Source organism: Aythya fuligula, chromosome 17, assembly GCF_009819795.1.
Source record: "Aythya fuligula isolate bAytFul2 chromosome 17, bAytFul2.pri, whole genome shotgun sequence".
NCBI classification, from domain to species: domain Eukaryota; kingdom Metazoa; phylum Chordata; class Aves; order Anseriformes; family Anatidae; genus Aythya; species Aythya fuligula.
In genome coordinates, this window is record NC_045575.1 from 6,296,656 (window position 1) to 6,309,990 (window position 13,335).

Sequence of the window (13,335 nt, forward strand, 5' to 3'; positions counted from 1 at the left end):
AGCAAATCTAGGTTAAACATGGGGAAAAACTTTCTCTGAGTAAGGATAATTAAGTGTTAGAATAAATTGGCTGGTGGGAAGCTACCATTAGCAGAGAGGTGCAGGGGTTGTTTGTTTTTTTTTTTTTTTTTTTTTTCTTTTTTTCTTTTCCTTTTTCCTTTTTTCAATTCAATATTTGATCAGGGATGAAACAGGATAGACTTCGGTATCTCTTCAGTATGCTCTACCAAGCATACTTTATATGATTGGGTCTAAAGTATGGAACAAAATAATTTGCCACTGAAACTAGGGAATAGGATTTTTTCACGTGTAGGACCAGGGTGCAGCAGTGGGATTACCAAGTGACCACTGGTGAGTGGCTGTTTGCCTCCTGTTGTATTTACACCATTATATGACAGTTATTTGGATGTCCATGTGTGTTCCCGTATCTTGTCAGTGATTTTCATGGCTAGAAATCAGTGTCAGAGTATGAGAATGAAACGCTTGTGCCTGCTGTGAAGTGCCATTTCGTACTATGGCACATCTAGCTGCACTGTGTGTATAAACATACTACAGAATTTTGGAAAGCAATAGGTAATGCATTCAAATGTAATTTCAAAGCTCTGGTAGCCCATTAGTTATCCTCCCTTACCTCCTATCTCCCCCTGTCCATTGCACTATTTTTTCCGAACCACCACTTCTAACTCTCCTGCTGTTAACTTACACAATGTGTACGTGTGTGCGCTGTTTGTTACCGTGTCATGTTCATAAACGAAGTAAAACATCTGAAAGCCAGTGAAACAAATTGTCAGAGCCTCTGGCCTCAGCATGTCTGGGAACGTGTTTCTGACTGCCTCCTTTTTATTAGCATTCTTTGCCAAAAGAGAAGCAGGAAAGTTCCGACTGGAGGAAATAACTGTAAGCGTGAAGAATGAGAGAAGATAGGGAGTTAGGCAGCTTGTGTGCAATTTTAAAAGGTGTATTTTAAAAAGTGACCTAGTGGAAATCAGCAGAACTGCCTTGTTAGATGCAGTGATGTATGGCAGTGAATACTTTCAGCGTTTCATTCTTAAGGCTTTTAATTTGAGTCAGGCAGAAGGACAAAGTGTTCTGTACACTGATGTGACCTTGTTAAAATGCGGCATATCCTTACTTAGTTTTCCATCCAGAGCACAGAATACAGCGTTACTCAGCTGCCAGGCCAAATGAGCCTAAAGCTCCCTCTGCTGTTCCAGTTTGGGTTTTTAAGGATGACTGTAGTAGACTTCCATTAATATGAACAAAAACATTTCATAGTAGAGAAAGAAACATCTGCTTATTTATCAATAACTGATAAAGTTTCTGCATCACAGACAGAAAGAAATGAAGTATGGAATGTAAATTGGAAATTTCAGGTTATTAACTGTTGGAGTTATATTTTCACTAGTTATCTCTTCAATAATCATGCAGTATTATTGAGAATCTCACATACTACGTTGCTAGTATATACTAATCAGTTGTTGAACAATTTCTGTAATGTACACATCCAAATTGTAAGGTTTTACTGAAGCAAGTTTTGATTCTGATATATCAATTCAAGCATAACTTAAAGAAATAGTGTCACAGTATTCCATTCATTTCTTCATTGAGGTTTTATCTTGAGTATAAACAACTGGTTCTTGCTTTCAAATAGTATACATAAATTATGCTCTAACATTAATTCTTAATTTATATTCCAGGAGAAAGCGGATGTTCTCAGAGCAGTATCAGCCATTCAGCTGTACAGGAGGGGACAGTCAGTGTACACAGTCCAAAGAAATCAAGCAAGATTACTCCAAAATTTCACAATCATATGGTTCACCGTGTCTGGAAGGAATGCATCCTCAACAGGTCACAGTCCAAGTAAGGCAGCACTCCTGATATTTTTTATTATTAATAACACATAATATGTAGTTGAAATGTTAATAATTGTGCCTTAGATAATGCTATTCTGACAGAGTTTTTTTGACACTAATCAAAGCTAATGATGCAGAACAGCATTATCAAAGAAAATTTGTTACTGCATTCAGCTGAAAACTCCTAACACTATTAACATTGTGTTTGCACTTGCATATGTTAATTGCGATAGGCTTTGAGGTTAAAAATCTATAGTAGGTGCCTTCAGCTAGATATTTTCAGTTTTAACGATTGCAGTGTCTTGCTCCAGTTTTAGTTCCTAGACTACAAGTAGTGAAGAACAAAGAATATACGTTTGATATTTAGAACCCTATGGGTAATATTTGTAAAGCATTACATTACATATGCTGGACTAAAATTCCAATCAATAAGGATATGGTAAAGTATTTCTGTTAGTATTGTATGCCTTGAATTTTAAAGTCTATTCATGGCATGATGTGCCCTAAAAATCCTTATTTTTTCAGTATTTCTGTACAATTTACTTATTGGATACGTCAGAAGAATTTTCAGATGCAGTTTAAATTGCTTGGCCCTTGTTTCTTGTGTTCAAACTCCAGACAAAACTATCTGTTTTAGAGCTGGTAACATCCTCCCATACAAATCAGACTGTGAGTTTCTAGGTGTACCAGAGGGAATTACTGTTAAATATGCAATTCTATTTCAAAGGTGAAGTAGAATAAAGTAATTTATTTGAGGCTAACATGTGAATTTATGCATGTGTATTCTTTAAGTTTTGTTTTACACAAGGTGATGATTACTAAAATTGTTTATTCCTCAGGAGGAGTCAAATTACAACTGCAAATTTGGAAGAGGAAGTTCCTAACAATACTGTTTCTTGGGATTTTGTGGATCCAGTCCAAAGAGTCAGTTGTTCTTGTTCCAGGTGAGCTTCGAAGACAGTAAGCATTTCTCATATTGAAAGAGCATGTTCGATTCAAACAGCGGCGTGCTTTTCAAAGTGAGTTATGTTTTAGCTCCGAAATGAGGAAACTAATATCAAAATTGTGCACATCAATCACATTCAGGTGATTAATAAGCATCTCTTGTCATTGTCCACTTGCCGCACTTTCCACCTTAAGTGGAAAAATGATCCCAGACTGAAGAGTGGGGACTAGAATCACTCACACATTTCTCATTTGTAATGAGCTCATCCTTCAGGCTTTTCAAATAGAAACGCTGATCCTGCCATGCTGATTAAATCCTTTGGTATCTGGTTGTTTGATTTGTGTTTTTTTTGTTTGTTTGTTTTGTTTTGTTTGTTTTACTACTACAAGAAGGATCTACTCAGGAATTACAGTCAATACAGTGGCTAGTGATGTGGCTGAAATGATCCTCTGCTTTTTGGGTGGTTTAGGCATAGCTGTTTTGTTGTTGTTATTGTTACTGTTTTTCTTTTAATAGCAGGGCAAGCTTGATAATAATGCTGTAGTTAGTGATATTAAAATTAATGCATTGTCTCACCAAATCTTTAAATGTGTTACCTGCCACAGCAGTCTCTGTAGAGCTTTAAGTATAGATTTGGCTGTCATAGAAATTGAGGAATATAGCATTCTCTGGATCTCTGAAGAGTTGTTGTTTAGAAATTTCCATTGTACAAAATGAAATGAAGCATGATTGTGCCCTTGTACTTTTTGTGTTTGACTTCTCATGAAGCAGGTTCTTCTTTGTGTATTTAGAAGAAGAGATAAAGGGATGCAGTGGAACTGTGTGTCATGCAGAGGGCAGAGCGTTCAGTCTGGACAGACTGTGATGTATTCTAAATGAAAGCGTTGCTCTTCTGCAGCCTTGCTCTTTACTCTTGATTATTATTGGCTGTATATATGCTTAAGAATGTGGAACAGATAAATCTTTTGTTGAGATACCGAGTGCTTTCGGTAGAAAACTGAAGTCCAGACTTCCCTGGAAAGCTTGGGGAACCAGTAATGGAAGCCTGAATCTATAGATAGGTTCAGCTGAATTTCACACAGTTTCTTAACACCTCCGCTGATGACTACATCATGCTGAAGGTAGTAAATACAGCAACAGGGAAATTTAAACATTATGTTTGAAGTGAAGGAGGAACCTGATTTCAAACAGCAATAAATGTGTGCCATGCAGTTCTCTGTACAGCCAGAGAAGCTGGACAGCTACAGTCATATGAATATAATTGTTTAGTCATATGTGCCCATGTACTGTATAAATGCAAGCATAAATATGAAGATGTGATCTTAAATATGGAATCATAAAGCGTTGTCAGATAGCAGCAAATGCAATCTTCTGTTGACCAGCTTTGTGTGTAGAGTAACAAGAGTATCTAAAAAAAATTTCTGGGGTCACTGAGTTCTGGGGTCACATTCATGTGGCAAATGATAGAGAAATCAGCTCAAGGAAATGCTGTAAGCACGTGCTTAAGGCAAATCTTCAGTTACTAGGGCATTAGGTCTGCATTATGGGTGATTGCATCTAAGGACCACCTATGGCACAGAGAACTTGTAACATTTCCTGATAACACAAAGAAAACAAACACAAATAAAGTCAGGACAATACCACACAACATAGATAACCATCTGAGGAAACAGGAAAAAGACGTAGTACAAGTAGTTGTGCTTTGTACCATTTGACAGCCACTGTGTACTATAAAACCTGGATGTTTTCATAACTAAGTCATAAAAGCAGAATGGGTTTTCTTCAGTCTATTAGTCTACCTTATTTGAAAGAATGTAGTTTATCTCATCTTTGTGAATAAGAAGCATATTACATGTTTTGAAGGTTTTTTTTTCTTTAATAGATATTGCAGTTTATAAACAAAAATAGGGATGGAGTGATTTATGTTTCCTTCATATATGTGTGTGTGTATGTGTGTGTATATATATATATATTTATTTTTTTTTTTAAACTAATTATACTTACTTATTTAACCTGACCTGGAGGAAACTGACATGAAAGTACTCTGCTGTGTATTGCCTCTGTGGACTAAAACAATTCAGATCTATATCTTTAGTAACAGATGCTCAGCAGAGTACAAGAGCAGTGGTGTAGTTCCACAGCAGTCATTTTATTGAAAAGCTATCTTTCTTTAGGGTAGTGAAAACAGCAGCCTGATTTTTATTTTATTTTTCTCATTACCTGCTGATCTGAGCAGTACTGAGCTTTTGTAAACATTAAATCCTCTTTGCTTCAAATCCTCCTTTCTGGAGACTGTCATTCTCCATTTTATAGGTCAGAGATGCTGCAGCCAAGTTGAGTTGAACAGCCTGGTGCGGATCACATGACTTTTCCAGAATCTGTTAAATGATCAGGAATAGATTCAGATTCTTGATGCTATCCTTTTTTTATCCCATTAGATTACATAACTTTATAAACCATCAACTGAATTGTTTTTGTCTCTGTTTCCAGGCACAAGGTTTTCAAACAGCGTTGTGCTGCTGGTTCCAGCCGTCCCCCAACGATAAATCAGCCAGGATTCAGTGTGGGAGCATCGTCATCTTCGTCGTTGCCACCTCCTGCCTCTTCAAAGCACAAAACAACAGAAAGACAGGAAAAAGGAGATAAACTGCAAAAAAGGCCTATGATGCCATTTCACCATCGGCCCTCTGTGACTGAAGAGCTGTGCATGGAGCAGGACACGTCAGGGCAGAAACTGGGATTAGCAGGAATGGATCCCTCTTTAGAAGTCCCTAATTCCAGAAAATATGAGAAGCCGCTATCTATACCTGCTAGAAATCCAAGCAAGCAAATTAATATGAATCCTATGGATTCACCCCATTCCCCTACTTCCCCTCTGCCTCCCACACTTAGCCCCCAGCCAAGAGGTCAGGAGGCGGAGAACCTGGACCCTCCTTCCGTACCTGTAAACCCAGCACTCTACGGCAGTGGGCTGGAGCTCCAGCCGTTGCCCAGCTTAGAAGATAGGACAGTTCTTGTTGGACCGAGGTTACCTCTGATGGCAGAGGTCAGTGAGACAGCATTATATTGTGGGTTAATTCAGAACAATGAGTCACTAGATATGTGGAGGACCTATAGCGTCCCCCCGAGCGATGATCCAGAATTCAGGCCACCGGATCTTCCATGTGAGAGGTATGATTCCAAGATGGAAGTCAACTCGGACAGCACTGCACTGAAAAGGTAAGAGTGAAAATTGATCTGAACGCTGGTTTTATTGTATTAAACAACAATGAAACTCTGCTTTTGGTTGTAAGCATGCAATTCACTTTTGATACCAAAAGCATAGGGACGAGGAGGGTGTAGAAGGTGGGACCTCTCCCTGGTAGTTTTGTGTGACAGGGATATTTGGTAGGAAAATAACCAATGAAAAGAGATTTTTAATAGCAGTTTTCTCATCTAATTTCTTTGCTGCCAAATAAAAGTTCTGCAACAGGTAGAAGGCTTCACTGTAGCATCAAAGGCAACGTGTGCTGGAGTCAACATTGAATACTCAAGTAGAATTGTGCTGTTGTAATACGCGTTGTTTTTTCATATCTAGCCTTCTGTTGGACATTGGAACAACTGATGAATCTTTTTTGTAACCTATATCAAAATAATTGAGCAATTGGAAGCAATTTAATAAGCTTATAAAAACAAAATCTGTGCTCAGTTCTGCAACTTTACAGCAACATACGTGTTTGGTTTCAGCTAGCGAGGCGCTGTTTATGGCACTGGAGAGGCACTTCAGTGCGGTTTCTCCAATTGTGTGGTTTTAAAATTGCACTGTACCCCACGCTTTCTAGAAGTAATAGCTGATTCTTTATTATGGAATGAGCCTGCTTTTTTGTAATGGCATCAGTACTGTGAAGCCAAGATAGGTCCTTTACTGTTTGCTTCAGCCTCTGTGGTGTTGAAACTGCAAACACTGTCAGACTGCCTTGTCTACAAAGAAATTAGTAAATGTGATCTCTTAGAAATGCTGCAGCTTCTAATAGTGTCTCCTTCAGTAGGGAATGTGAACTACCTAATGTTACAGAATTTTCAGCTTTTTTTATGTGTTTCCTTTTATGCAAAGATATTTCATATCAACTGTAGCCTGAGTGTCTGAATTAATTACATGCAGGCTTAAAAATGAGTTTTGCATTCTGACAATGCGTAGAAGAAATGCAGCAAAGAGTAGTTAATGAAAATGACTAAGCTAGAATTAATTAAAGAACACTTTTTTAGTTGTGACAACATTGATTTTGATAATTACTGATAATTACTTTGATAAAAACTTGCTAGGCTGAAAAGGTTATATGTATGTACTTCAAAGAATATTGATTTAGTAACAAGTTTCACTTTTTTCTCATTGTCCAAGTATAAGTTCTTATTACAGTGGGGTGTTTGATACTAAATGTAGGCAAATGCATCCTTTATTAGAGAAAACTTGTATTCCTGCTATATCAAAAAGGATGGAATAAGACATGGGCTGTATTTGTGTGTGACAGCTACAGATCTTAAGAACTGTTCTTTTTCTCTGCTGCAAAAGGTATGCTTGGTTTGTTTCATGGTGACTTTGTTTGCTTGTTTATTTTTACTTCCAGGCTCTTAGCACAACCTAATAAACGGTTTAAAATTTTGGAAGAACAGAAACCAGTGCAGACACTGAACTATCTTGATCCCTTGCCTCTAATACAACAACCAGGAGAAGGCTTGGGAGATGCTAGTGACCCTTACACTTTTGAAGATGGTGACATAAAGTACAGCTTCACTGGCAATAAAAAATGCAAACTCGGGGCAGAAAAAGATCCTTTGAAAAAGAACAAGGTAACGTAAATCCAGAGTTTTTGTCATTAATGTTCTCTCTGGGGGGATAGTACTGTGGTGCACTATTTGCTCTACAGCTCTCAGAAAGACACAAACCTGTTACACTGGGCATGCTCAGAGGGATTCTTTCTTGCTCAGGCACACAGGAAAAAGGTTCGTTTCAGCGTGGTATTTTGGAACCAGCATTTGCTGGCATCCCTCTGAACCCATGTGTAGATGAAAACACTGCTGTTGCAAGGAACGCCTACTCTTTATGTATATTCAACTTGACCACAGCATGTTCCAGATTTAAGCCAAGAAATAAAATAATTCAAGCCTTATATTCGCTTGTAGAGACAAAAGGATTTGCTGGACATTTTTCTTACTTTCTTGAGCTTCACATATCATGTCACCGCAATGAAATTTGCACTTAAAATTCTAGATGTGTTTTCTAAAGAAATCAAGGTGGCTAACTTTCTGTACTGCCTATCAGAGCTATCTGATGTGTGCGGAATCCTTTGTAAATCGTATACTATGTTACTTCATGTTTTTCCTGATACTAAGATGAGTGTCAGACAACTGTGTTCTTTTTCCTTCTTAAAATGTTTTGTACTTCTCAAAACATTGAATCAAGAGCCCTGAGTTTAGCTTGACATAGGAAAGCCAATAATACAGCAGTCATTCTTATTCAGATTGAATTCATATCCATTAAAATTCTTGGATTTTTTGTATAGTCAGAAGATGGAATTGGAACCAAGGAAATCCCCACAACAGGTCATTCTACACCAGTTCCTGATGGAAAAGATGCCATGTCTATTTTCAGTTCTGCACCTAAGACTGGTGAGTAAAATCTCTTTAATTCATTCTGCAAATCAAAAATACTCAAAGCTACACAAAAAATCCCAAAGAAAAAAAAAAAAGGATACTGAACACAGTACCATAACATGAAAGTTACAGACAGCTTCTGATATGGAGCTTGATTCTGCTTGTCCTTATGACAACATAAATATTTTTTTAAATATTGAAGTTTAACAGTAGCTGCCTTTGTTCTTTCCAAATCACCATTGCTTAAAATTTGACTGCCAAGCTATTTCTAGTCTACATCATAGAAAATGGACCTCAGTGATTCTTGCTTCTTCCCTGTTTAGAGTGAGAAGTAAAACTGGAAAAAAAAAAGAAAAGAAAAAGAAAAAAAAAAAGGCAATTTTGTGGTTTTTAAGTTTGCTGCTATTTTTCATCTATTTTTTCCATTCTTTTTGATAGATACCCGGCAAGACAATGCTGCAAGCCGAGTAGGCTCTAGTAGCCTCACACAGGTGACAGATCTGGCACCGTCACTTCATGATCTAGATAATATCTTTGATAATTCAGATGAAGACGAGCTTGGTGTAAGTCTTTAATTGAGTGTTCTGTGAATTTAAACCCTATCAAATGGGAAAAAAAATCAGAAGAAAGATGCTGCAATTGTAGTGGGGAACAGTTATCTCTTAATAGAGAGGAGGGACAGTTTTCAGGGCAGGCTTCGTTTTTAACTAGGAATAATTGAAAGCAAACAGACGTATCCTTTAAGGAGATCTGCAAAAGAGAAATCATCACTGTGTACAGTTCGGGAATATTAGAAGATGAGTTAGGTAATGTCAAAGCTTGTGTCATCTGACATTTTTTTGGTCATGAAGAGAACCTGTATACTGTGAGGAAAATCAGCTAACTTGCTGTCACAGTCATTGCAGAGACAGGCTGTAAGAGTAATTCCTTAGGTAAAGCAATGCAGTTGCCTTTTGAGTGCATTAGATCTAGTTGAGTGTCTTTAGATTTTTGTCAGTAGTTCGTGTTTCTGAGAGCTGTGGGAAGGATTTTAGTTTCATTGACTGATGATTTGTTCTTTAACCATGTTTGAGAAGCTGCACAAAGGAAAAATAAATCCAAATTTATTGAAGTGATTCTTGGAAGCATGTTTCTTTGTATGTCTATGAGCAGTTTATTCTGTGCAAAGACAACAAGTTAGGAAATAGACAAGGAAAAGCTGATTTACATAGATAACCTGGAAACAAACAAACAAACAAAACCAACCACAAGACTCATGGAAACTTGAATAATTACTCTTTTTGAGCTTAATAGCCATGTTGTTACAAAAGTGATCCTAAACTGACTGATGATAGATAATATGGCTTAAAACTGTAATTTCTGGTTCTTGGCAGTACTTTTCAAGTACACCACTTTCTTTCTTTATTTGCCATTTCTCCCTGTTCTGTGGTTTCACACAAACTGCAGTTAAGATGTCACCGTTAATATACCAATCTACTAGAGAAATACTTTGTCAAAAAAAAAATAATGTTTTTCTGTGAAGTTGGCTTGGGTGAACCTCATGTTCTTCCTGCCTTAAAACTTGTGATGTGTTCAGCTGTACCCTGTAGTCTCTGTTGATGGCATTCTTACTCTTAGTGACACGTCCTCAGTATTATCTCAGTTCTTTGTATTACTTTAGAGTAATCCAAACATGGAAGAAAGAGTAGTCACATGAATTTCAAGCCCAGTGTTTGTGATAATGATTTGTGTATATACAGATATATTTGTGTGTTTCTATGTGTCTGTACATGTGTATACCCACATAAATATTTCAAAGACTTGTTTTGGATTTAGTATTGAAATAGGGGGGAAAAGAAATCCAAATAGTGGGGCGGGATAGGAGAGCAGAAAAGTACAGTTTTGTTTCTTCTGTTTTTGTGAAATCTCATTCAGAGAGTTTTAAGAATTTTTAATAGCTTGTGAATTTTAATATTTCATATGTTTTTAATATGGTATATAATTATTCTGCTTGTAGGCTGTATCACCAGCTCTTCGGTCATCAAAAATGCCTGCAGTAGGGTCTGAGGAACGCCCTGTAGGGAAGGATGGTAGAACAGCAGTACCTTACCCACCAAGTAAGTAGCAACAACTGATCACCGCTTTGTTGACCGTCAGAATCTCCTTATAGTGACCACGCTCCCTCTTTTGTAGGAGGATTGTAATGTCACTTTTTAAGAACTATGAGCTAGTGTGCTTATTTTGTTCTGTAATTGCTGGATGCCAGTATTAAAAGAGGATAAGTGTATTTTAATGAAAACAGTGGATGGTAATACAGACATACATTTTTAATGTGCCTACAGAGATTTAAGAAGCTCTGCTTCTGACACTGTTGTCTTGGAATAGAAGCACAGAAGGGAGTTGTTAAAAATGTTCATTTGGAAGCTAGCCCTGTATCCTCAGTTCGGTGTTTAAACTCATTTAGTCACTTACACCGTTACCGTATGCATTTTTAAGTACAAATCTTTTGTTACATGTCTGTTCAGGATTTAAAGCTGTGACTTACCAATTGGCCGTTATGGTGCAACCTGTCAATAGAAAACTGTATTCAACATGTGATAAATTCAGACTAAAGTCGCTTTCAGGATTTAATCTAGGTGTGGAAGAATCCAGAATACAACAGAATAGAACTACTAGCTTCTAATTTCAGACACGTCGTAAACCTCTTACAAATGCTCATGGTAGAAGTGATGCTTGTGCAGGCACTACACGTGTAATACAAAGAGGTATAGAAGTATAGGAAATTTAGAAATAGTACACTGAAAATGTGTTAAGCAAATTAAAACAATAGGGCTTTTTTTATAAGGACTGTGGCAGCAAATACTGGGAATGATAACTTTTACTTTCTGAGATGTATAGGTTTTCTTGCATTATTTATGTAGGTGGTATTTCTCCTGAGAGTTGTGTGTATGCATTTGTGTTCGCATGTGTATGAGGAGGAAGGTGAGAATTTTTTATGTGATACTAACTGATCAGGTTATGAATTACAAATTACTTTGTGGTGAGAAGGAAGAATACTTGATTTTTGTAGCTGCTATAAGCAGAAATCAAATCTCTCTGCAAATCATTCTTTAATGCCTTCTCATTAACTTTAGCTGGTAATGAGGACAAATTGAGGGGAAAAAATACGGTGTGAAGGAGATGAGTCAGAGTTTTATGGACCCATAAAAGCTGGGCTGATTTACTCAAATGTAGAAGTCTGAAGTATACAGAGATTGGATTTTGACAGGTTTAGTTGATCCATAGCTTTTTTAAATATGCAAAGCTTTTTCAAGCATAACACATATGAAAATGAATAATGATAGCCTGTTGCTATAGGGTTGGGGGATTTTTTGTAATTAAACTTTTTTTTATGACTCTGCATTGCAGAATTTTGCTAACTGGGGCTTGAATGTGAGCAAGCTATATAGTATAGAGCTGTATGAAATAAGATAGACTTCACTTCTGTTTTGTAGCCATCTCCCCTTGACACCAGCTGTTGAGGCATAACAGTATATGCAGGGAACTGAAACACCTTATACATCATAGTAAAGTCCTACAGACCATGTTGCATTTTAACCTTCTTTCCTGTCTTCTTTCTCTACTTTCTCAAGCACACATCTCTTTGAAAAACAGAGGCAGTACTTAATCCCAGTGGCATCCTTCATACTAGCATTGCCACTTATTTACTGTGCTACTTCAGGTTGTGTAAGACTTGGGTTCAGCTTTGACTGTTGTAATCACCAGAACTCCATTTTGGGAGGACTTCACTTGTTCAAATTGATTAATTTTGTCTTAAGAATTATATAGGAGACAGAAGGTCTGTGCACAAAAAAAAGAACAAAATTCATGTTTTGGCTCTGTTAAGGTAGAGTGGAGACAGAACTTGAGGTCGCAGCATCCTACAAAAATATACTGTTTGCTCTTTGTGTGTATGTACTCATAAACTATATATAATTTTAATTCCATCGCTTAGTTCCTTCCTCTCCAATTAGTTTTTGAGACTTGGACTGTTTCACCAGTTTTAATTTCCACAACTCATTGTTTTCCAAGTCAGAAATTGATCTATATTTATTAATACATTTTCCATAATCCTTAGACTGCATACAAGTATGTCCTTGTGTCCTATCAGCTACGGCTGGATGGTATGTATAGGTATGGAAAAGGAATTGGGCATTTAGTCTGTCAAAAACAGAACATCAGAATAGACACCTGCGGGAATTTATTCTGCTCTAATTTGAGTGTTTTAACAATGAATTCACCAGAGTGATTGTTATGTTCAGAGAATAACTGTCCTAATTCAAATAAGGAAAAGGTAGCACGTGTTCTGAATTTTAAGCAAAATAAATATGGAAGCTGGTAGCTGGAGCGAGAAAGAATGTAGCTGGCAGAAAATACAGAATTTTGTTCCGACTTCTGTTTGTACAGACTACAATACATTTTATTAAGCATTTCTGTTTTGTGTGTGTTTTTTTTTTTATTTTTTAATTAAAAATATATGATGGAGGATTACAGTGTGTTAATATAGTAAGAGGAAATTTAGGGATTTTCCTGGCTTAATGTCTTGGGATGCAAAATCATAATTTTGCAGCTTTCTCTGAGAACTAACACTTTTGGATGTCTGGCAGGCTGATTCCTAAGCAAAATCACCCGTGTTTGTGTTAGCAACAGTAGCCTGTCTTTTTGTCAGGAGTTTTGTTGCTATGGACCAAATGAGGCTGCAATGACTGCATGTCAGTGGAAAAATGGAGCTAAGTGCACGCTAATTCCAAAAGTCTCTGCTTTAGGATTCGGTGTCAGCTCTAAAAAAGGGAAGAAAAAATTCTGTATCTCCTTAGTAACAGCTGCTGGGGTGAACTTTCCATTAGTGTCAATTAATTTCTTCTATTAAGATTTTTTTGGTTAAAA

The 13,335-nt window shown here is 37.0% G+C and overlaps 1 protein-coding gene across 1 annotated transcript in view; it reads left to right on the top strand.

The window, feature by feature from the left end:
• MED13L (mediator complex subunit 13L) overlaps window positions 1–13,335 on the top strand; it is a 188,936-nt gene that overhangs the window by 142,510 nt on the left and 33,091 nt on the right. Inside the window, exons 8-14 of the mRNA XM_032198722.1 lie at window positions 1,698–1,860; window positions 2,693–2,797; window positions 5,290–6,018; window positions 7,404–7,626; window positions 8,340–8,445; window positions 8,869–8,993; window positions 10,427–10,526. Coding sequence (XP_032054613.1) covers window positions 1,698–1,860; window positions 2,693–2,797; window positions 5,290–6,018; window positions 7,404–7,626; window positions 8,340–8,445; window positions 8,869–8,993; window positions 10,427–10,526 — 1,551 coding nt within the window. The remainder of the gene's footprint in view (window positions 1–1,697; window positions 1,861–2,692; window positions 2,798–5,289; window positions 6,019–7,403; window positions 7,627–8,339; window positions 8,446–8,868; window positions 8,994–10,426; window positions 10,527–13,335) is intronic.